This window comes from Narcine bancroftii, chromosome 1 (genome assembly GCF_036971445.1).
Source record: "Narcine bancroftii isolate sNarBan1 chromosome 1, sNarBan1.hap1, whole genome shotgun sequence".
Classification (NCBI taxonomy): Eukaryota; Metazoa; Chordata; class Chondrichthyes; order Torpediniformes; family Narcinidae; genus Narcine; species Narcine bancroftii.
In genome coordinates, this window is record NC_091469.1 from 164,994,488 (window position 1) to 165,020,143 (window position 25,656).

At 44.2% G+C, this 25,656-nt stretch overlaps 1 protein-coding gene and 1 pseudogene across 2 annotated transcripts in view; both read right to left on the reverse strand.

The window, feature by feature from the left end:
- nup155 (nucleoporin 155) overlaps positions 1–25,656 on the reverse strand; it is a 177,913-nt gene that overhangs the window by 141,452 nt on the left and 10,805 nt on the right. For both annotated transcript variants that reach the window (XM_069884488.1, XM_069884497.1), the window contains exons 4-9: positions 25,554–25,624; positions 16,555–16,647; positions 14,587–14,753; positions 14,368–14,473; positions 8,929–9,002; positions 5,981–6,072 (exon numbers count right to left, since the gene is read on the reverse strand). In XM_069884488.1, the coding sequence (XP_069740589.1) occupies positions 5,981–6,072; positions 8,929–9,002; positions 14,368–14,473; positions 14,587–14,753; positions 16,555–16,647; positions 25,554–25,624 (603 nt within the window). The remainder of the gene's footprint in view (positions 1–5,980; positions 6,073–8,928; positions 9,003–14,367; positions 14,474–14,586; positions 14,754–16,554; positions 16,648–25,553; positions 25,625–25,656) is intronic.
- LOC138752137 (U6 spliceosomal RNA) lies at positions 23,374–23,472 on the reverse strand (annotated as a pseudogene).

Below are 25,656 nucleotides of genomic sequence, written 5' to 3' on the forward strand. Positions count from 1 at the left end.
AAAACTTAAATTTCTCTAAAACTTTAAATAAAAAAACTCCACTCTACTCTATCAAAGGCCTTTTCTGCATCCAATGAAATAGGTTGAACCGCTCCCGAGGAATATCAATATTACCTGCCAAATTATGATTTTTAATAAAACCCAACTGATCTAAATGAATTAAATCGGGTAAATATTAAGCCAATCTATTAGCTAGAACCTTCGTTACAACTTTATAATCAACATTCAGTAACGAAATTGGTCTATAAGACCCAGTTTTCAATGGGTCCTTATCTTTCTTAAGAATAACTATAATAATTGCTTGAGAAAAAGAATCCAGAAAAGAATGAACCTCCATCGCCTGTTCCAATATTTCCATCAATAATAGAGTTAATAAGTCCTGAAATTTTCTATAAAATTCAGAAGTAAAACCATCGTCCCCTGGAGACTTCCCATTTGGCATGGATCGAAGTGCGCCTATTACTTACTTCTTTAGCAGTAAAAGAAGCATCCAAAATCTTTAACATCCTTACCACTCGAAAAGGTAAATCCATATCAAATTTTAAAATTTCAATTTTAACTTCATCCTTCACGACTTCAAAGGTATATAATTTTTAATAAAATTTTTTAAACATGTAATTAATCTCTTGAGGTTTATATGTAATCATTGAATCATCCCTAATAGCATTTATTTTTCTTGAGACTGGTTCGGTTTTTAACTGCCAAGCTAAAACTTTATGAGCTCTTTCCCCTCATTCATAATACCTTTGTCTAGTTCTCTGTAATAACTTCTCGAACTTGTATGTTTGTAATGAATTATATCGTAATTTCATATGAAACAAATTGTTGAACTCTACTGTAAATCATTTTCCTCTGTTACATCAACTACATGTTGTTTCTTAATTTTAGCAGTAAAACTATTAATTTGTCCCCACAAATATACTTTTAAAGTATCCCATAAAACAAATTTATTGTTAACTGAATCCATATTCATTTTTAAAAACTGTATTTGATCTCTTATAAAATTACAAAATTCTACATTTTTCAACAACAAAGAATTAAATCTCCATTGATATATATTATCAATTCTCTCTGAATCTGTCCCTCTTATTAATAAAAAAGAATGATCAGACAAAATTCTACTCTTATATCAGCAATTGTGCTGATACCAAAAATAAATCTGTTCTACAAGAGGAATCATATCAAAATGAATAAAACAAAAAATCTTTCTCTTTACGATTTAATCTCCTCCATATATCTCCTCAATTCATATTTTTCATTAACGCTATCAACTGTTAAGCCATTTTAGTCCTAACTACTGCTTTTGGAGATTTATCTAGTAATGGATCCAAACAACAATTAAAATCACCTCCTACCATAATTTATTTGTATGCTTGATTTAAATTAAGAGAAGAATCAATATAAAGTTTTCGAGGAGGTTACCATATAACAATTACAACACAGAAACAGGCTAATTCAGCCCTTCTAGTCCATGCTGAACTCCTTCTCCCTCCTAGACCCATTGACCCACACCCAGCTCGTAACCTTCCATACCCCTCTCATCCATATACTTATCCAACTTTTCCTTAAATATTAAAATTGAGCCCGCATCTACCACTTTGGCCAGAAGCAGATTCCACACTCCCACCACCCTCTGAGTGAAGAAACTTTCCCTCATGTTTCCCCTCTACTTTTCCCCCTTCAATCTCAATCCATGTTCTCATGTTTGAATCTCCCCCACTCTTTTTTTTAAACTTCATTTAAAAGATAAGTAAAAAGTATGTCTAAATATTCAAACAAAACAATTTTACAAAGATTTATATAAAAATACAAAACACAAGAAACATATAAACCAACATCAATTTCTCATCCTCAATATTAGGAGCATAAATATTCATTAAAGTCCAGGATTCATATCTAGAGGGATAGGATACAAGAGCAGGGATTTGATGTTGAAGCTTTACAAGGCACTGGAGAGGCCTCACAAAGTAAAGGGCACCATATTTGAAAAAAGATTTGCTTGTGTTGAAGAGGGTTTAGAGATTTATGAGAATGATTCCAAGACTGAAGAGATCAGCATATGAGGAACGTTTGTCGGCTCTTGGACTGGACTCCTTAGAGTTCAGAAGAATGAGCGGGGGGACCTTGTAGAAGCAATTTGAATGTTGAAAGGCTTGGACAGAGCAGATGTGGAAAAGTTATTTCCCATGGTAGGGGAGTCGAGGACAAGAGGGCACAAGCTCAGGAGTGAAGGGCACCCATTTAATACAGAGATGTGGTAGAATTTCTTTAGCCAGAATTTCTTTAGCTGTGGAGGATGGGTTGTTGGGTGTATTTAAGGCAGAAGTTGACAGGTATCTGAATAGTCAGGGCATCAAAGGTTATGGGGAGAAGGCAGGGGAATGGGGCTGAGTGGGAGAATGGATCAGCTCATGATGGAATGGAAGAACAGATTCGATAGGGCAAATGGCCTACTTTTGCTCCTCTATCTATTGGTCTTCTGGTCTGAAGGGTGTGTTTGATAAGTGGGAGGTCTTCAAAGCCATTTCTACACTAACCTCCCTCAAGGTCCGAGTGAATATCTTGTCGGGCCCTGGGGATTTATCCACTCTTACTTGCTTAAAGACAGTAAACACTTCCTCCTCTTTAATCTGTATGGGTTCCATGACCTCACTGCTTGTTTTCCTTACATCTCACAACTGTGCCCATTTCCTGAGTGAATACTGATGAAAAATAACCATTGAAGATCTCCCCCATCAGTTCCATTCAAAGCCGAATCTTATGATCCTTTCGTTCTTAATATACGGGTAGAAACCCATGCTGGAAATTGTCAATAACCTTACCCAAATCCACTTAGGCAACATCCACGACCGTTTCTTCAAGTTATACAAATATTTGGATAGACGAGGAATAATTGGGGAAATTTGTGCGTGGTAAATCGTGTTTCCCCAAATCTTTTGAGTTTTTTCAGGTTCCCAGGAAACTTGATGAAGGAAAGGTCGTGGATGTTGCCTAAGTGGCTTTGTATGGAACTGATGGGGGAGATCTTAAGAGTGGATAAATCCCCAGGGCCCGACAAGATATTCCCTCGGACCTTGAGGGAGGTTAGTGTAGAAATTGCAGGGGCTCTGGCAGAAATATTTAAAATGTCCTTAGCCACAGGGGAGGTGCTAGAGGATTGAAGGGTAGCTCACGTTGTTCCGTTGTTTTAAAATGGCTCCAAAAGTAACCCTGGAAATTATAGGCTGGTGACCCTGATGCCAGTAGTAGGTAAATTATTAGAAGGTGTTCTAAGAGATCAGATCTACAATTATTTGGACAGTCAGGGACTGATTGGAGACAGTCATCATGGCTTTGTGCATGGTAAGTCATATTTAACCAATCAGGAAAGCTGATGAAGGAAAGGCTGTGAATGTTGTCTACATGGACTTTAGTAAGGCCTTTGACAAAGTCCCACATGGGAGGTTAGTCAGGGAGGTTCAAACGCTTGGTATTCATGGTGAAGTAGTGAACTGGATTCGACAATGGCTGGATGGGAGAAGTCAGACAGTAGTGGTGGATGATGCTTCTCAGACTGAAGGGCTGTGACTAGAGGATCGGTGCTGGGACCATTGTTGTTTGTCAACTATATCAATGATCTGGATGATAATGTGGTCAATTGGATCAGAAAGTTTGCTGATGACCCTAAGATTGGAGACGTTGTGGACAGTGAAGAAGGTTTTCAAAGGTTGCAGAGGGATCTGGACCAGCTGGAAACATGGGCTGGAAAATGGGAGATGGAGTTTAATGCAGACAAGAGTGAGGTGTTGCATTTTTTATATAACCATATAACAGTTAATGGCATGGAAAAAGGCCATCTCGGCCCTTCAAGTCCACACCGGTTCACTCAAACTACTTCGCTAGAACCCCCCCCCCCAACCTATTCTCTGCCCAAAACCCTCCAACCCCCTCCTATCCATATCCAGCCTCCTCTTAAATGAAAGAATTGACTCTGCCTCAACTATTTCCTCTGGAAGATTATTCCATTCAGCCACCACCCTCTGAGTGAAGAAACATCCTCTAATGTTTCTCCTAAAATTTTACCCCCTTACCCTCAACTTGTGTCCTCTTGTTTCAACGTCCCCTGCTCTTAGGGGGTAGAGTCTACTTGCATCTAGTCAATCTATTCCCTTTATAGTTTTAAACACCTCTATCAAATCCCCTCTCAACCATCTACATTCCAATAAATAAAGTCCTAACCTCTTCAATCTTTCTCTGTTCTCTAGGTATTTTAAGTCAGCCAACATCCTGGTAAATCTTCTCTACACCCTCTCCACCTTATCCATATCCTTCCTATAATTTGGAGTCCAGAACTGAACACAATACTCCAAACCTGGCCTCACCAATGCCTTAAACAGCTGCAGCATCATCTCCCAGCTCCTATACTCTATGCTATGATTTATGAAGGCTAACATACCATATGCCTTCTTAACCACCCTGTCAACATGGGAATCCTCCTTCAAGGAACACTGCACCATAACTCCAAGAGCTCTTTGTTCTTGTACATTCCCCAATGTCCTCCCCTTTACTACATGTCTTATTTTGATTATTTTTACCAAAATGAAACACCTTACACTTCTCTACATTAAATACCATCTGCCATCTTTCACCCCAATTTTCCAAACAAACCAAATCCCTCTGTAATCCCTGAAAACCTTCCTCGCTATCCACCACTCCCCCAATTTTCGTATCATCTGCGTATTTACTTACCCAGTTAACCACCCAGTTAAGGACAAACCAAGAAAATACATACATGGTAAATGGTAGAGCACTGAGGAGTGGGGTAGAACGGAGGGATCTGTGAATATGGTTACATAATTCCCTGAAAGTGGTGTCACAGGTGGACAGGGTTGTAAAAAGAGCTTTTGGCATATTGGCCTTCGTAAATCAAAGTATTAAGTACAGGAGTTAGGATGATATGGTGAAGTTGTATAAGACATTGGTGAGGCCAAATTTGGAGGATTGTGTGCAGTTTTGGTCACCGAACTACAGGAAAGATATTAATAAGATAGAAAGAGAGCAGAGAAGATTTACTAGGATGTGGCCAGGACTTCAGGAACTAAGTTACAGGAAAAGGTTAAAAAGGTTAGGACTTTATTCCCTGGAGCGTAGAAGAATGAGGGGAAATAGGATAGATGTATTTAAAATGATGAGGGGGACAGAGTAAATATAGATAGGCTTTTTCCATTGAGGGTGGGTGAGGTACAAACTAGAGAACATGGGTTAAGAGGAAAAGGGGAAAAGATTGGAAGGAATATCAGAGGAACTTCTTCACACAGAGAGTAGTGGAGGTGTGGAACGAACTGCCAGCTGAAGTGGTGAATTGGGGGCTCAATTTTTCACATTGAAGAAGAATTTGGACAGGTACATGGATGGGAGAGGTATGGGGGCTATGAATTGGGTGCAGGACAGTGGGACTACGCAAAAAAAAATGGTTCAGCACAGACTAGAAAGGCCAAAGAGCCTGTTTTTGTGCTGTAATATTCTATAGTTTTAGAATTAAATGAACTGCTCATACAAATTCTCTAAGGTTCGACTATTTATTAAACAATAATTATCTTTTTCCATATTTGTGTGTATATATATATATTATATATATTTGTCTGGATCTGTGTTTAAATATGTTTGCAATGAGGACCCGAGAACGCTGTTTAATTGGGCTGTACTTGTGTAATCGGATAATAAACTTGAAGTTGAATAAAAATCAGAAAGTTGAGAGGTTCCAGAACAAATTCCTGCCCAACACACTAATCACCAGGCAGATTACATCAATCTGCTGCCACTCTGTGCCTTCTGTGGGCAAGCCAATTCCAAATCAATGCCACTATGTTTCCGTGCCTCAAGCCTATCAGAGTGAATCGTATCGAGGTAGAGGTATTAGAAAAGTATTCTAAAATAAGGTATTGCTAATATATTGTAAGAAAACAACCTGGAGAAGGTTCAATTCAAGTTACCCACTCACCTGGCAATGTTACCCGCTGCTGAAACTAATGAATTCTGGGATAACGAAGCTACTCTGCACATCCCTTGTCCATCTGTACCCAGGTCATAAACCTGAAACCAAACAGACGTCACCATGACTGGCTGCACTTGAACTGGAGAGGGATCAATATGCAGGTGGACAGGTTTTCTCGAACTGGTGGGGAGGGTTTAAATGAGTTCAGCAGGGGGATGGGAACAAGAATGAGTGGGCAGAAAATCAAAGTTGCAAGGATGATGCAATGAGTTACGGGTTTGTGAAGGAGCACAGATGGTGGAGGGAGCATAAATTTACGGGTCTGAAATGCATCTATTTCAGTACAAGGAGTATTAGGAATAAGGGAGGTGAACTTACAGCATGGATCAGTACATGAAACGACCATGTGGCCAATACAGAGAGTGAGCTCGTGCAAGGACAGGATTGGCTGATTTAAAAGGGATACAATGGGAGGGGGTGGGTGTGTGGCATTACTACTCAGGGATACTATCACAGCTGCAGAAAGGGAGGACCCTGTGGAGGGAGTGTTACTACGTTTGTGTGGGTGGAAGTCAGAATGAAGAAAGGAGCTATCACTGGACTGGGAGTAGCCCATCAGCCCCCAAATAGCCCTTGGGACACTTGAGGACCAGATAAGCAGGTAGATTTTGGACAGGGTTGTTGTTATGACAGACTTCAACTTCCCAAATATTGACTGGCATCTCCTGATGCAAGAGGGATGATGGGGCAGAATTTGTTCATGGAGGATTCCTGCCACAGCATGTAGACCAGCCGACTAGAGGAGAGACCACACTGGATCTAATCCTGGGTCATGAACCTGGTCAGGTGGCGGATCTCTCAGTAGAGGAGCATCTTGGTGAGAGTGACCACAACTCCCTGATTTTCCAGCACTGTGTTTTGACAACTCCCTGAGATTTAGCATTGCTATGGACAAGGATAAAAGCGGACAAAATGGGTGTGTTTAATGGGGAAGGGATAATTTCGATGGGATGAGGCAGGAACAAGGGAGAGTAAAGTGGGAACAGATGTGTTCGGGCAAAAGCACAGAAGTAAAGAAGATGATTGGGGATCATGTGTGGGGTTCTGGATGGGTTTGTCCCACTGAGACAGGGACAAAAGGGGAGGTAAAGGGAACCGTGGTTGACAAAACAGGAGAGGCAGCTGGTTAAGAGGAAGAAGGAAGCATACATTACATTTAAGAAACAAAAACCAGGAAGGGTTCATTAGAATGATATGGTAGCCAGAAAGGACTTAGGAGAACTCTCAGTGGGCCATGAGAAGGCCTCGGCAAGTAGGATTAAGGAGAACCCCAAGGCGTTTTATATACACACGTGAAAGATGACGAGAGTGAAGGTAGGGCTGAGTAAGCATAAAGAAGGCAACATGTGTCTGGAGGAGGAGGAGGCTAGGGAGGTCCTAAATGAATATTTTACTTCAGTGGTGGGCAAACTATTGGAAATAATTCATTTATGAACATTTGGAGAAGTACAGTGGTCTCAGGGACAATCAGATATGGCTTTGTGAGGGGGAAGGTCATGCCTCACAAACCTAATTGAACATTTTGAGGAAGTAATAAAAGAAATTGATGAGGGTAGGGAAGTAGATGTGGTGTATATGGATTTTAGTAGGTTATTTGACAATCCCCCATGAGCGACTCATTCTGAAAGTCATGAGATCCATGGAACCTTGGCAGTGTGGATTCTAAATTGGCTTTCAGGTAGAAAGCAGAGAGTAGTAGTGGAAGGAAAGTATTCTGCCTGGAGGTCAGTGACCCGTGGAGTGTCACAGGGATCTGTTCAGGAGGCCCTGCTCTTTGTGATTTTTTTAAATGACCCCAGTGAAGAAGAGCAAGGTTGGGTCAGTATGTTTGCGGATGATACGAAGGATGGAGGAGTTGTGGATGGTGTTGAAAGTTTTCGAAGGTTACAAAAGGATATAAACAGGATACAGAGTTGGGAGGAAATATGATAGATGGAGTTCAATCCAGGTAAGTGTGTGGTGATGGATTTTGAAAGGTCAAACTTGAAGGCAGAGTACATGGTTATTGGTCAGATACTTAGCAGTGTGGATGAACAGAGGGACCTTGGGATCCAAATCCATATATCTCTCAAGGTTGTCATGCAGGTTGCTAGGTCAGTTAAGAAGGCCCATGGTATGCTGGTTTTCATTAGTCAGGAAATTGAGTAAAGAAGTTGTGAAGTAATGTTACAGCTGTGAGACCACACTTAGAATATTGTGTTCAGTTCTGGTCATATCGTTACAGGAAAGATGTGGAAGCTGTGGAGAGGGTGCAGAGGAGATTTACTAGGGTGTGGCCTGGATTGGAAAATAAGTCTTATGAGGTAAGGTTAGCAAATCTGGGACTTTTCTCTTTGAAGCAAGAAATGTGAAGGATGACTTAATAGAGGTCAACAAGATCATGTGAAGCAGAGATAGAGTGGACAGCCTGCACCTGTTCCCAGGGCCTGAGTAGCAAACAGCAGAGGGCGTCTGTACAAGGTGAAGGGAGGGAAGTTTAGGGAGACTTTAGGGGTAACCGATTTGTGGTTGCAAGGGATGGTGGTGGAGGCTGGAACATTATGGGGAAGGGGGCATTTAAGAGACTCAGACAGGTACATTGATGGGTTATGAGGTAGTGAAGGTTTTTTTTTGTAGGTACCTATGGTCCGGCACAACATCTTGAGCCAAAAGGTCTATACTGTGCTGTAATGTTCTATGTAACGTCAAAAGAATCAAACAACGGTCAAACATTCACGCAGGAACACAATCTCTCTGCGTGGCCAGACAGGGTCTCTTCAGTGACAGAAGGCAACCATTTCATTTCACTGTCACACAGAACCAACTTTCCTTGACCCAAACTCTGCCACAAGGATTAAAAGGATAAATGAAAGCCACCATCTTTAATTAACACAAAGCAAAAAGAAGTGCCTTACCTGCAGGACTCCCTTCTCAGAGCGAGTGTACAAGATGTTTCTGGAGTTATCAATGGCAATCTGAACCAATGGATCTGGATAAAAGTAAATAATGTTTAAAAACCTGACTGCAAAGAAGTTCCCTCATTGGGCAAGTGGTGAGTTGTTGGAACTAGATCTCAAGAGCTCCCAAATTGAATAGCAGGAGGATTCCAGTGGATTAGAAAACAGCCCATACAAGTTCCTTGTTCAGGGTGGAACAAGAAAGTCCAGAAGCTACAAAGCCAATGAGCTTGATATTGATCCATGGCTCGATGCCGATCAATCATCAAAGGTGAAATATCCAAACATACAGAAAAGCTGAACATAATCAAACCAGTCAACACAGTTTCTTGAAAGGCAAACCGCATTTCATACATTTGGTCAAGTTGATCAAGGCTGAATGAAGCAGAGCCACGGAGGGGACCCGTGTATATCTGCCAAACCATGGAAGCTGCTGAACAAGTTCAGAGCTCACTGTATTGGAGAGTATGTTCCGATAGCTCAGTGGTTAGAGCACTGCTGTTGTAAACCGGGGGTCGCAAGTGCATTCCTTGCTGGGGCCTCATTTCAGTGAGGGACGCTGGACAGTGGCAACTCTCTTCTTTACGGTGGGCAAAGTTAAAGAATTTTTAATTGTAATATTACATAACAATAATGGAACCTTTATCTTTAGGTGTTAAACTGAACTGACAACAGGTGAACATTCTGAAAAATGAATTGGGATAAACAGATCTACTTCAGGTTGGAATCATTATCCCAAGGATCACTTCTTGACCACCAATTATTCACTGTTTATACAAGTGACCTGGAGAAGTGAGTCAGTCAATGAGTCACACAGTACAAAACACGCCCTTCGGCCCAACTCATGGTTGCCAACCAATGTGCATTCTGGACGAATCCCATGTGTCTGCACCTTATCCATATCCCTCCAAGCCCCTCTTCACCATCAATCTCAACAAACGCCTTCTGCAGTTTTCCCTGGTTGCTCATCCCAGATGCGAACCACCCTCCAAATGGAAAAAAAAATGTTTCCCCTTTCACCTGGAACCGATATCCTACAACTACCTACCCTGGAAAAATGACTAAGCACTCACTTGCTTCTCCTGAGCCTGTAAACCTCAGATATGACCCCTCGGCCTAATCCAATCAAAGGAATAAACTTTCAGCCTCTGCAACTTCTCTCCCGTACCTGAACATCCCAATGGATCCCCTCTGCACCTTTTCCCATTTATTGATGTCCTTCTAATAGTTCAGCAACCGGAACCTCTCACACTTCTCGGCAATGCCTTGCACAGCTGAAGTAGGCTCCCAATTTTGTATACTAGCCGTGCCCAATGAACGCATGTGCCAAATGCCTTCTGGTGTAAATCATCCACCTGAGTTACTACTTTCAAAGATCTCCGCACTTGTACTCTTCTGCTCCTCCCTGTTGCAACACTCAGTTCCCAGACTGAGTAAAAGCATGGCAGCAGCTCTATTTCCTCAAGAGTTTGCAGATAAATCCCCCAGGCCTGACGTGAGATTCCCTCAGATCTTGAGGGAGACGAGTGTAGAAATTACAGGGGCCCTGGCAGAAATATTTATAACATCCTTATCCCAGATGAAGTGCCGGAGGATTGAAAGCTAGCTCATGTTGTACCATTGTTTAAAAAAGGCTCCAAAAGTAAACCAGGAAATTACAGGCCGGTGAGCCTGACATCAGTAGTAGGTAAATTATTGGAAAGTGTTCTGAGAGATCAGGAATACAAGTATTTGGACAGCCAAGGACTGATTAAGGATAGTCGGCATGGTTTATCTGTGGTAGGTCGTGTTTCACAAATCTTAGAGAGTTTTTCGAGGTTACCAAGTAGATGAAGGAAAGGCTTTGGATGTTTTCTTCATGGACTTTAGTAAGGCCTTTGACAAGGTCCCACATAGGAGGCTAGTTCAGAAACTAGCTATCCAAGGAGATTGTACACTGGATTCAAAATTGGTTGAATGGGAGAAGACAGAGAGTGATAGTGGAAAATTGCTTCTCAGACTGGAGGCCGGTGATTAGTGGTGTACCTCAGTGATCGATGCTTGGACCATTGTTGTTTGTTGTCTATATTTTAATGATCTGGATGATCATGTGGTAAATTGGATCAGCAAGTTTGCTGATGACACTAAGTTTGGAGACGTTGTGGACAGCGAGGAAGGTTTTCAATGTTTGCAGAGGGATCTGGACCAACTGGAAAAATGGGCCAGAAGTGGCAGGTGGAATTTAATGGAGAAAACTGTGGGATGTTGCATTTTGGAAGGACAAACCAAGTAAAGAGGTACACAGTAAATGATAGGGCACTGAGGAGTGTGGAGGAGCAAAGGGATCTGGGAATTGAGATACATAATTGCCTGAAAGTGGCAACAAAGGTTGATAGGGTTGTGAAGAAAGCTTTTGGCATTTTGGCCTTCATAAATCAAAGTACTGAGTACAGGAGTTGGGATGTTATGGTAAAATTGTATAAGACATTGGTGAAGCCAAACTTGGAGTATTGTGTGAAGTTCTGGTCACCAAACTACAGGAAGGATATCAATAAGATTGAAAGAGTGGAAAGATTTACTAGGATGTTGCTGGGTCTTCAGGAGTTGAGTTACAGGGAAAGGTTAAACAGGTAATTAATAATCAACTATATAAAACAGAAAGAATTTAAATTTAAGAGATTCAATCAGTGCATGATGGTTTATAACCCTCCCGAAACCCCCACCCCCAAAGACATTTATATATATATCTAAAAAGCCTTTTTGGATGGACTTAGGGAACTTTCTTTACTTTATATTAAGCTATATATATGAATATGAACAGAGGGATATTGGGGTGTAAGTTGATTGATCCCTCAGTGCTGCCGTGCAAGGCTTTTTGTATACTGGCTCCATTAGTTTGGGATCTCCAGTTTGAGGGCCATGAGGTAATGTTGGAGCTTTTTGAAACCATGATTAGAGCATTAAGAGTATTGTGTTCACTTCTGATTGCCTCATTATACTTCTTCTTCTTCTTTGGCTTGGCTTCGCGGACGAAGATTTATGGAGGGGGTAAAAGTCCACGTCAGCTGCAGGCTCGTTTGTGGCTGACAAGTCCGATGCGGGACAGGCAGACACGGTTGCAGCGGCTGCAGGGGAAAATTGGTTGGTTGGGGTTGGGTGTTGGGTTTTTCCTCCTTTGCCTTTTGTCAGTGAGGTGGGCTCTGCGGTCTTCTTCAAAGGAGGTTGCTGCCCGCCAAACTGTGAGGCGCCAAGATGCACGGTTTGAGGCGTTATCAGCCCACTGGCGGTGGTCAATGTGGCAGGCACCAAGAGATTTCTTTAGGCAGTCCTTGTACCTTTTCTTTGGTGCACCTCTGTCACGGTGGCCAGTGGAGAGCTCGCCATATAACACGATCTTGGGAAGGCGATGGTCCTCCATTCTGGAGACGTGACCCACCCAGCGCAGCTGGATCTTCAGCAGCGTGGACTCGATGCTGTCGACCTCTGCCATCTCGAGTACTTCGACGTTAGGGATGAAAACGCTCCAATGGATGTTGAGGATGGAGCGGAGACAACGCTGGTGGAAGCGTTCTAGGAGCCATAGGTGATGCCGGTAGAGGACCCATGATTCGGAGCCGAACAGGAGTGTGGGTATGACAACGGCTCTGTATATGCTTATCTTTGTGAGGTTTTTCAGTTGGTTGTTTTTCCAGACTCTTTTGTGTAGTCTTCCAAAGGCGCTATTTGCCTTGGCGAGTCTGTTGTCTATCTCATTGTCGATCCTTGCATCTTATGAAATGGTGCAGCCAAGATAGGTAAACTGGTTGACTGTTTTGAGTTTTGTGTGCCCGATGGAGATGTGGGGGGGGCTGGTAGTCATGGTGGGGAGCTGGCTGATGGAGGACCTCAGTTTTCTTCAGGCTGACTTCCAGGCCAAACATTTTGGCAGTTTCCGCAAAGCAGGACGTCAAGCGCTGAAGAGCTGGCTCTGAATGGGCAACTATGAAGGATGTAAAAGCCTTTGAGAGTGCAGTGGAGATTTACCAGGATCTTGCCTGGATTGGAGAATACGTATTGGGAAGAGACAGTTGCAGAGCAAGGACTTTGTAGCAACAGAGAATGAGAGATTACTTGATCGAGGTGCACAAGATTATAAGAGACAATAGATACGGTGGACAACCAGTCTCTTTACCTGGGGTGACAGAAGCTAAGGTATTGAAGACTCTCAGGTTGTATGTGATGTCATGTATGTACTCTGACAATAAATCTGAGGTGTTTTTATTTTTGCACAGAGTGTTGGATGCCTGGAATGCATTGACAAGAGTGACAATCCAAACTGGTATAATGGGGACATTTAAAAAGTTCTTGGATGACCACATGCATGCGAGAAAAATAGTCGGTTATTGGCTGTGATGTGGAGATGGACTTGACTGAGGTGGAGTCAGTTTATATCAGCCAACAGAACATCATGGGCCACAGGGGCCCAATCTGAGCAGCACTTTTTATAAACGCTCATCTGGACTGTCAGTGAACTGGCTTCAATCTCCTCTGCACTCTCTCCAACATCATCACATCCTTCCTGCATATTGGAGCTCAGAACTGCATGTCATCCACCAATTAAGGTAAAAACAATGTTATGTAAAGCCATAGCATCAACTCCATCTGCATTCAATGCAATCATGAAGACCAGTGCCCCCTGTCCCTTCCCCACCACGTTGTCTTCCTGTGGTCACAATGCGCAAAAGGCCCTTTGATCCAACTTGTCCATTCTGACCGCGTTGGCAGCATTTGGTTCATAGCTTTCTAAACATTTCCTATTTATCTGTTTAAGCCTGTTGAACGTTTTAATGAACCCGCTTCGATGGCTTCCTCTGGCAGCTCATTCCACTATCAGTGACAAAGCTATCTGTTAGGTGTCTCTTAAATCTCTCACCTGAAACCCCACGTCCTCTTGCTCTGCAACCAGCTACCCTGGGAAAAGGATGCAACATTCGCTTTATCTTTTCCCCCTCAAGGATCTACACAGCTACACAAGTTTTACCCCTCAGTCTCAGGAATGAAGGCCAGTCTGCAGAATATGTTTTTGTTATTTCTTCCAAAGTGTATGGCTGGGCATTTTCCCAAATGCCCATATTTTACCCCATTACCTATCAATACATTTTCTCAGTTGTGGCTGTCTTTGACATCCATCTTGCTGCCATGAACACAACAGGACACCAGGTCATAGACTGGTTCCTGCAGGTGAGATGAGTGTGGGTGTCAGCATGGGTGACATGGACCAAAGGGTCTGTTTCCACGCTGTGTGACTGTGAGCAGAGAATTGTGTTTGTGGCATGTTTCCACTGCTCCACATCACCATTTCCACACCCTCGCATCTTCCCCGTCACCCTGTACTCGACTGTGCTGACAAAACATAACTACAAAATTCATTTCACTCACCATCTTCAGAGAATGTAAACTGCAGCAACGATGGGATGAGGAATGATAAGGAACTCTTTGAATGATTGATCTTCCTGCATCGCTGGCTAAACCAACCTGCTTCTGCCTAGAAAATCAGGAAGGGTCAAAAGAATGAGTAAAACACTCACATCAGCATGACCACAACACACTGATGCAACAAAGAACGGCAAAAACAAGAAGGGAAATTATTAAACTTACTTGATAGGCAACTTCGTACAAACATCCATCCTTCCCAGCGAGGAAAATACGGCCATTGTCAGAAGCAGCGACTGCCAGCAGATAGGTGTTGTCTGTGGGAATGGAGAAAAGGGGGTCCGGCAGGAGTTGCATCCCTCCACACAGGTTATCATTCAGGATTCCCACTCCTCAGAAAATCAAAGAAGAATTAGTACAGTGATTATGAAGCAAATAACCATGAGTTGGGTGAGCTTTACAGTTCTGTGCCGCACGACTCTGTGGTTCATTGACCCAAGACCATAAAATCAGATAAACCATCCAAATCGAGTACCTGTTCTGTCATTCACTGAGATCATAACTGATCTGATTCAAGCGCATGATCTATCCAATTCCTTCACTGCTCTCCATCACACACAAATCCATTCAAAGCAAAAAAAAACTATCTCAACCTCAAATAAGTTACCTGAATTCTCTGGAGCAATGGTTCTCAACCTTGTTTTTTCCACTCATATACCACTTTAAGTAATCCCTATAGGATGCACTGGATGCCAGAGATGCTCTGTAGTTAGTAAGGGATTACTTAAGGTGTAATGTGAATGGGGAAAAAACGGTTGAAAACAACTGCTGTAAAGTATCTGAAAAGAAATTCCTCCCCACCTTCATCTGACACAGGCCTTATCAGAACCTTCTTAAAAGCATGGAACACAGAGCAAAATCCAGAGGCGAGTTTAGAACTGCCCTTGATTCACTGTGGCAACAAGGCTCCCTGCTAAAATGAGCCAATGGGTTTTAATGGGAAGTACAAGTCAGAAAAGTGCTGGAGAAACTCAGCAGGTCACGCGGCGTCTATGGGAAGCAAAGGGACATAACCAACGTTTCAGACCTGAGCCTTTCATCAATGTCTGAGCAAAAAGCAGACAGGCGCCTGAATAAAAAGGTGGGGGGGGGGGGGGGAAGGGAGATAGGAAACGGGCAGGGAGAGTACAGGCCAACAGGTAAGAGGTCAGCGGTGGATATGGATGGAAGGGCACAAGAGAAAAAGCGCTGAGAAGTGAGAGGGAGAGGGGGTTGTTCTCTGGTTGGAAAGAAAAAGGGGTGGGGAGCTAGACAAAAGGAAGAGGGTTAGGGAAATAGAGACAGGAAAGGGCCCAAAAAGAAACTTGAGAATGTTGGTGCCATCTGGTTAGAGTGCCCAGACAGAATATCGGGTGTAGTTCCTCCAACTTGAGGGGAGCCTTGGTTTTGCAGTGCACGAGGCCATGGATAGACATGTTAATGTGGGAATGGGGTGTGGAATCAAAATGATTGGCCTCTGGGAGGATTCAGTTATTGCATCAGAGTGAAGAAGCTATATCCCGGTCTCTCCGACACAGAGAGACCACAAATGGAGCACCGGTTGAACCCTGCAGATTCACGAGAAGCGTAGCTTCACTTGGAAGGAGTGTTCCAAGCCTTGAATGGTGGTGAGGGAGGAGGTGTGGGCATGTGCAGCATTTCTTGCAGTCACAGGGGGTAGATACTGAAGGGGTGATTAGTGGAAAGGAATGAGTGGATGAGGGAATCCTGGAGGGAGCGGCCCCTGGGTAAAGCGAAGAGCGACAAAAAGTGTCTGGTGTTAGTATTGTGTTGTGGGTGGCAGACGATGTGGAGGCTGCCGAGGTGGTAGGTGAGGACGAGGGGAATCCTTTCCTTGTTGCATCGAGAGACTCTTCAGTGTGAAAGTTGAAGGGTGTGAATTTTTAAAGGCATATTGGAATGAGGAAAATAACTGAATAGCTAAACACACTTGGTGCTAAATTAAAGAATGTTCTGGATAAAGGAAAAATCAGCCAACTCCATGCTCCTGGATCACTGTCGTCAGTTTCTAGAAGTGAAAAGAGGACGTATCAATCCTGTTTCCTCTCATCCAATCTAACCGTCCTCTATTCTGGATGCATCGTAACATAGTTGAATATCAAGAACTCTCCACATCCAGTCCAAAGCAGGTACCTGACTGAGAATTGGTTAAACTGATGCCAAGGATCACGACGTCGACGGGTGTGGCAAGGACCAGCAGCTGTCGTACACGAGGCTGGAATATTCCTGGAAACACAAGATCAGATCCACATGAATCAGTTACACTGGAAAATGCCAGAGACAAGTGCACCATACTGGGCTACTCAGATACCTGGAACAATTGTCCAGACATGAATGAGAAAATGGTAACCTCAAATCAAGTGCTGGGACAATAGTACATTGAAAATGACAGTGTAGATTGTGTATGACAGCAACATTGGTGGTAAAGTGGACAGTGAAGGTTACTACAGCATCAAAAGATGAACTGAAAAAGATAGCCAAGGAACAGTAGGTGGAATTCACTCCAGAACAAAGAACCAGCTCACAGGCCCAGCTTGTCCACGCTGAACAAAATGGCCTCGTGCTCTTACCCCACTTGCCCACGAGGCCCAAATCCCCCCCCCTTTCATGTTGCTGTCTGTGTTTTTTTGAAGAGAGCCAAAGTACCTGCCTCTGTTTATGAACGCCTTCCATATGCCCACCCCCCCACCCACACAAGTTAATAACGATCACTTGTATCCCTTCTAAATCCCACCCCCACCATCAAAGAGTTATGCCTCCTTGTTGTGGATTCTCCAACTCGAGGAAACAGACCATCACTCAAATATGTCCCGTGCTCTGAAAACTTCAGTAAGTTTGCCTCGAGTGCTGTTCTCGACTCAGCGTTGAATCAACTGGACCACTGCAACATGTACCGTGCCCTCCATAATGTTTGGGAGAAAGACACTTTTTTTCCTTTATTTGTCCCGTACTCCAGTTTTAAATTTGGAATCAATTCACATGTGATTAAAGTGAACATTCCAGATTTTTTTCTAGGTAATTTGTGTACATTTTGGTTTGACCATGTAGAAATTACAGCACTTTTTATACATTGTCCCCTCATTTCAGGGCACCATAACGTTTGGGACATAGCAATGGTGTGTACATTAACGTGTTCATGTTGAGTACTTTGTTGCACATCCCTCACAGGCAACAACAGCTTGACGTCTGTGATTCATCGACATCATCAGGTGCTGAGTATCTTCTCTGGTGATGCTCTGTCAGGCCTCTACTGCAGCCACCTTCGGCTCCTGCTGGTTTCGGGAGCTCTTCAGCACTGTATATGGAAGCAAGCTCAATTAGATTTAGATCAAGTGACTGACTTGGCCATTGGAGAATTTTCCAGTTTTTACCTTTGTAAAACTCCTTTGTTGCTTCAGCAGTATGTTCGGGATCAATGTCTTGGTGTAGGATGGAACACCTTCCAATGATGGCGTTTGGTCGAACTGGAGCAGAACTCTCCACCTCAGAATTCATTTTGCTCCGGCCATCAGTGAAGTCCCTGTAGCAGCCATACATGCCCTGGCCATAATACCCCCACCACCATGTTTCAGATGGGTAGAATACTTTGGATCTTGGGCAGTTCCTTTACGCCTCCGCTCTTTGTTCCTGCCATCATTCTGATACAGGTTCATCTTGGTCTTCCGCAGGACCTTTTTCCAGAATTCTGAATTTTAATTATTTCTTGGCAAACTGTAATCTGTCCATCCTGTTTCAACTTGCAGTGTATTTCTGTAGACACTCGTCATTGGCACATCCACGGCTGCCTCCTGAAGAGTGTTTCTGATCATTCGGGCGGCCGTTTGTGGATTTTTCTTCATTTTGATGAGAATTCTTCTGTCATCAGTAGTGAGCTTCTTCTTGACCTACCAGTCCCTTTGCGATTCCTCAGCTCACCAGTACGCTCTTTCTTCTTAACCTTGTTCCAAACAGTTGCTTTTGGTAAATTCTAAGGTTTGGGCAATGTCTCTTACTGTTTTATTCTTGTTTTTCAGCCTCATCAGGGCTTCTTTGACATTGGCAAAACTCTGGTCCTCATGTTGAAAAATGGCAACTACAGACTCAAAAGGTGATCAAAGATCAAAGAAGCCAGTCCAGCTCTCTTATACCTGCACCAGAGATGCAATTAAACACACCCAAGTACTCACAAACACCTGTCAAGCCAAATGTCTCAAACATTATGGCGCCATGAAATGAGGGGCCTATGTATAAAAAATGTTGTAATTTCTACATTGTCAAACCAAAAGGTCGACAAATAATCTTAAATAAAATCTAGAATGTGCACTTTCATCACCCGTGAATTATTTGATTACAAACTTAAAACTGTGGAGCACAGGGACAGATAAAGGAAAAAAGTGTCTTTGTCCGAAACATTACGGAGGGCACTGTACAGCAGGCTGCTTTGAATCGATTTCAGCTCAGCTTTCAACACCATCATCCCCTCAGCACTGGTCAGCAAGCTTCAAAACCTGGGCCTCCGCAACTCCCTCTGCAACTGCATCCACATCACAAGGCTAGTTTGAATGGATTGGTAACAATGGAATGTGGACTTCAGGAAGGGGAAACTGCAAGAACACGAACTAGTCCTCATCAAGGGATCAGCAGTGGACAGACCTTTAAAAATCCAGCAGAGTGGGACTCAGGTCACAGACATCTCAGGTCTGTTACTGAAAGAGGAGCATGTGGGATTCAAAGGACCTGGGAGTATCAGGAGCCAGCTGGAGGTGAGTGACTTTAAAAAGTGAGTGGAGGGCAAGTTGGGGTTAAATAGAATGGTGATTGGTGGGAGGAGTAATTAAGATAAGGAGAATGACAAATAAAAAGGGGGGGGCTCAAGAAGTGCAGACAGTGTGTGAATGGCTCAGGGTAGGAGTAGGACTTAGAGGCTTCAGCAAGCTGAGGACGAGTTTGATTCCAGTGAGTAAGGTCTTTGAATTTAAATTAGGAAGAGTTAATGGAGACAGCAGCTCGGGCAGTCGAATGTTCTGATTGCAGGATGTGGGAAATCTACGACCGCACAAGAGGTGCATCCAGCTGCAGCTCCTGGGACTCCAAGTTAGGGGGCTGAAGCTGGATGAACTCAGGATCATGCAGGAGGCAGAGGTGGTGATAGAGAGGAGTTTCAGGGAGACAGTCACCACTCAAAGTCAGGAGGCAGGTAACTGGGTGACTGTTAGGAGAGGGAAGGGAAGAGGCAGACAGTACAGACTACCCCTGTGGCCATTCCCCTCAACAAGTGTACTGTTTTGGATTCTGTTGGGGTGGATGACTGATCTACCAGGGACAAGGTGGTCACATCTCAGGCGCAGATGCTGGCCCCTCGGCTCAGAAGGGAAGGGGAGAGGAGAGTTATGGTAATTGAGGACTCGTTGGTTAGGAGAGCAGATAGGAGTTGGGACAAGGTCCTGAAGAGGGAATACAAGGCATTAAGAAAGAAGTTAAAGGGTAGAACCTCAAGGGTGGTAATTTCAGGATTGTTGCCTGTGCCTCACACCAGAGAGGGTAAGAACAGGATGTTGTGGCAGATGAATGCGTGACTGAAGAGTTGGGGCAGGGATTCAGATTTGTGGATCGTTGGGATCTTTTCTGGGAAAGGTCCGACCTGTTCGAAAAGGACAGGCTGCAAATTAACTGGAAAGTGACCAATATCCTGGGGGGGAAGGTTTGCTGGAGCTGGTGGGGAGGATTTTAAACTAGTTTGGTAAGGGGGTGGGAATCAGAATGTGAGGGCAGAGATTAGGGCAGAAGATCAAAAGCTTGATGTCATGTGTTCTGAGTTGGTGAGAAAGGACAGGCAGGGGATAAAATACAAATGTAGTTGGTTAGAGGAGATGAAATATGTATATTTCAACGCTAGGAGTATTAGGAATAAAAGGGATGAACTTAGAGCTAGATCAGTACATGGAACTACAATGTTGTGACCGTTATAGAGACTTGGCCGGAGGATGGGGAGGATTGGCTGATGCAGGTACCGGGGTTTACGTGCTTTAAAAGGAATAGAATGGGAGGTAGAAAGCAGGGTGGGGGAGTAGCATTACTTGTCAGGGATAGTATCTTCTTCTTCTTTGGCTTGGCTTCGCGGACGAAGATTTATGGAGGGGTAAAGTCCACGTCAGCTGCAGGCTCGTTTGTGACTGACAAGTCCGATGCGGGACAGGCAGACACGGTTGCAGCGGTTGCAAGGGAAAATTGGTTGGTTGGGGTTGGGTGTTGGGTTTTTCCTCCTTTGTCTTTTGTCAGTGAGGTGGGCTCTGCGGTCTTCTTCAAAGGAGGTTGCTGCCCGCTGAACTGTGAGGCACCAAGATGCACGGTTTGAGGCGATATCAGTCCACTGGTGGTCAGGATAGTATAACAGCTATAGAAAGGGTGGAGGCTGCAGGGGGAGGGTCCACTGAGTCGGTGTGGGTGGAAGTCAGAAATAGGAAGGGAGTTGACTGACTGCAAGAGGGATAGATGGGCTGAATTTGTCAGGTGCATTCTAGAAATATTCCTGACACAGTATGTGGACTGGCTGACGAGAGGAGAGGCCAGACTGGATCTAGTTCTGGATAATAAACTTGGTCAGGTGGGGGAGTATTTTGGTGAGAGTGACCACAACTCCCTGAGCTTCACCATAGCAATGGAAAGGATAAAAACAGACAAAATGGGAAGGTGTTTAACTGGGGAAGGGCTCATTACGAAGGGATGAGGCAGAAACTAGCGAGAATAAATTGGGAACAGTTCTTCATGAGTGAAAGCACAGAAGTAACATGGAGGAGGTTAGGGACCACGTGCTGAGTTCAGGATGGGTTTGTCCCAATGGGACAGGGAAAAGGAACCGTGTGAGGAAACAGGTGAGGCAACAAGTTAAAAGGAAGATGAAAGCATGTATCAGATTTCGGAAACAGGAAGGGATCATGAGAAGTGTATGGGAGCCAGGAAGGGGCTTAGAAAGGACTTGGGAGAGTTCGAAGGGGGCATGAGAAGGCCTTGGTATGTAGGATTCAGGAGAACCCCAAGGATGACGAGATTGGAGGTGAGGCCGCTATAGGATAAGGGATGTACCTGGAGGCAGAGGAGGTTCAGGAGGTCCTAAATGAATACTTTGCTTCAGTATTCACAAGAGAAAAGGACCTTGATCAGGGTGATGTTGGAAATGAACAGGACAATGTGCAGATTAAGGCAGAGGAAGTGTTGGACCTTCTTAAAACACATCAAGATTGATAAGTCCCAAGAGCTGGACACGACATACCCCAAGTTACTGTGGGAAATGAGGGAAGATATAGCTGGGGCAGTAGCTATGATCTTTGAATACTCTTTGGCTGAAGGGGAAATGCTGGAAGATTGGAGAACGGCAAATGTGGTCCCCTTGTTTAAAAAAGGTAATAGGGAGAATCCTGGGAATTACAGCTAGGTGAGTCTTACGTCAGTGGTGTGTAAACTATTGGAGAGGATTCATAAGGATAGAATCTATGAGCATTTGGAGAAGTCCAGTCTACTCAAGGATAGTCAGCATGTCTTTATGAAGGGAAGGTCATGCCTCACGAGCCAAAATGAGTTTTTTGAGGAGGTAACACAAGAAATTGATGAGGGTAGGGTGGTAGATGTGGTCGACATGTATTTTAGTAAGGCATTGGACAAAGTCCTTCTTGAGAGACTCATCCAGAAAGTCATGAGGCACAGGATCAGTGGAACCTTGGCCGCGTGGATAAAACCAGAGAGTAGCTGTGGAAGGAAGGTATTCTGCCTGGAGATCAGTGACTCGTGGTCGTCCAGGGAGTCCCCCAGACCTTTGCTCTTTGTGATTTGTTTTGTATGTATATATATATATATATATATAAATGACCTGGATGAAGAGGCGGAAGGATGGGTCAGTAAGTTGGAGGAATTGTGGATGGAGCTGAAGGTTGTCGAAGGTTACAAAAATATATAGTCTGGATGGGTGGAAAAGTGGCAGAGTTCAATCTGGATAAGTGTGAGGTGATGCATTTTGGAAGGACAAACCTGAAGGCTGAGTACAGGGTTAATGGTTACTTCAGTGTGGATGAACAGAGGGTCCAAATCCATACATCCCTGAAGGTCACCGAACAGGTTGATACGATAGTTAAAAAGGCCGATGGGATGCTGGGCTTCAGGAATAGGGGGGGACTGAGTTCTGGAGTTGAGAGGTCATGTTGCAACTCTACAAATCTCTGATAAGACACAAGAATATTGTGTTCAGTTTTGGTCATCTCATTATAGAAAGGATGTGGAAATTATGGAGAGGGTGCAGAGGAGATTTATTAAGAAGTAACCTGAATTGGAAAACAAGTCTTCTGAGGTAAAGGTTAGCAGAGCTGGGACTTTTCTCTTTGGAGTGTAGAAGGATGAGAGGAGACTTAATAGAGGTTTACAAGATTATGAGAAGCATAGAAAGGGTGGATTCTCGGTGCCTGTTTCCCAGGGCAGGAATAGCAAACACCAGAGGATGTATAGGAGTGACGTCAGGGTAAGTTTTTTTTTCTGCAGAGAGCTGTGATGGTGGTGGAGGCTGGAACATTGGGGGCATTTAAGAGACTTTTAAACAGGCACATGGATGGAGGAAAAGTGGAGGGTTATGGGGTAGGGAGGGTTTAGTACTTTTTTTTCCTGGAATATATGGGTTGGCACAACATCGAGGGCCAAAGGTCCTGTTCTAAGAATTTCAAATTCCTGGGATCTGAGGATCTGTCCTGGTACCTCCATGTCAATGCAATCATGAAGAAGGCTCACCAGAGGCTATACTTTGAGAGGTGTTTGAGGAGATTCACTCTGTCACCAAAGACTCTTGCAAATGTGACGCTGTTGAAAAACAATGAATTTCATGACACGCTCATGAGAATAAATTCGGATTCTGGAAATTCTTAATGCAGTCAATGAACACTGCCTTGCTTTGACTTTTTAAATTTATTTTTATTTATTGTGGTGGATTTTTTTTTAAATATGGAATGTTTCACGATTTTGCAGGTCATCCTTGCACAAGGACATGCTAATCTTCTCTGTATCATTCCAATTTTAGTACTGAAGCGAGCACTTGTAAGGGGGTTTATATGAACGTAACTCTGTGACGCGGCCGCAAAACAACGAATCTCATGACAATAAATTTGATTCTGACCTTTCCAGTTCTTCAGCTACAACCATACAGCCTCCATAGATGAGCCCTCTGGTCTGTCCACCCCTACAGCCTCCGTAGATGAGCCCTCTGGTCTGTCCACCACCCCGACAGCCTCAGTAGATGAGCCCTCTGGTCTGTCCACCATCCCTACAGCCTCCGTAGATGAGCCCTCTGGTCTGTCCACCACCCCTACAGCCTCAGTAGATGAGCCCTCTGGTCTGTCCACCACCCCTACAGCCTCAGTAGATGAGCCCTCTGGTCTGTCCACCACCCCTATAGCCTCTGTAGATGAGCCCTCTGGTCTGTCCACCACCCCTACAGCCTCCATAGATGAGCCCTCTGGTCTGTTCACCCCTACAGCCTCAGTAGATGAGCCCTCTGGTCTGTCCACCCCTACAGCCTCAGTAGATGAGCCCTCTGGTCTGTCCACCACCCTGACAGCCTTCGTAGATGAGCTCTCTGGACTGTCCACCCCTACAGCCTCAGTAGATAAGCCCTCTGGTCTATCCTGCTTGAGTACAGCTGTGATAATTTTGCAGATTGAGCAATGCCACTCCTCCCCCTTTCATCCCCCCCGCTCCTTCGCACCTAAACAGAAGCCCGGAACATTGAGCTGCCAGTCCTGCCATCTGCAACCAAGTTTCAGTCTTGGCCACAGTCATAAATCCACTTGCCAATCCACGCTCAAAGCTCGTCTGCCTTTCCTACAATACTCCTTGCAATAAAATAAATGCCCCTGAGAACATTTGCACCACGTACAACCCGTTGATTTCTGACTTTACGTGTAGTCTTCATATCATATTTTCCCTCCTCCACTCCCCTATCTGCTCTGGCACTCTTGCAAATCTAGTTTAAACCCCCCCCAGAGCAGCACTAACATAACTTCCTACAAGGACATTAGTCCCACTCCAGTTCAGATGCAAACTGTCCCATTTGAACAGGTCCCACCTTCCCTGGAAGAGCCCAATGATCCAGAAACCTGAAGCCCTCCCTCCTGCACCAGGACTTTAGCCACGTGTTGAGCTGCATCATCCTCCTGTTTCTCCCCTCACTGGCACGTGGCGCAGGCACAAATCCTGAGGTCTCGACCCTGGAGATCCTGTCCTTCAACCTAGCGCCCAACTCCCTGAACTCTCCCTGCAGGACCTCCTCACCCTCCTTACCCACGTCCTTGATCCCTACATGGACCATGACATCTGGCTGCTCACCCTCCCTCCTGAAAATTGGGAGAACTCGATCTGGCACCAAAGAGGCAACGTACCATCCAGGATACTCAATCTCTTCTAAAGAACCTCTTATCTGTCCCCATCACCAATGAATCCCCTCTATCATTGCAGCACACCTCTTCTCCTCCATCCCTTTCTCAGGACCTGTGGCTTGTCCTTGGTAGGTTGCTCCCCATGGTCCTCACCCTAGATTTGGGATATTCTGGTAAAGGGGTATGAGATATTGGGGGAGGTTTAATTTTGGAGGATTATTTGCAGTTTTGGATGCCCACCTACAGGAAAGATATCAATAAGATACAGTGAAACGATTTCAGGAGCTGAGTTACGGGGAAAGGGTCGAGTGAAACACCAAAGGGTCTGGGATGATAGTCAAAATCCAGAGATGCTGGAGGAACTCAGCCAGAGTCTTTCAGTGAGACCAGCTGAATTCCCCCAGCATCTGTTTTCACTACAGGAAAAGTGGGGACTTTATTTCCGAGAGTGTCGGAGAAAGGTTTAGAAAATTATGAGGCTATTGATTTGACAATTAAGAAAAATTTGGATAGGGACATTCATGGGAGAGGTATGAAGGGTATCAATGTGCAGATCTATGGGACTGGGGAGAATAATGGTTCAGCACAGGCAAGTTGTGCCTCAGAGCCTCTTTCTGTGCTGCAGTGTTTTACTGATCTATACCCCAAAGGACCTGTATTCGTGTTCTTTGTTTTACTGATTCATGCACGACCAAAACTGATGGAGATTACACAAAGGCATGGTCATTTAAATTCTCAACTTACCAACTTTGGGTTTGACCAGTCCCACTGACAGAATTGTTTCACTCAACCCATCGAAGTACACTAAATCTCCCCTGAAAATGACAAAAGAACAAGACAAGCCTCA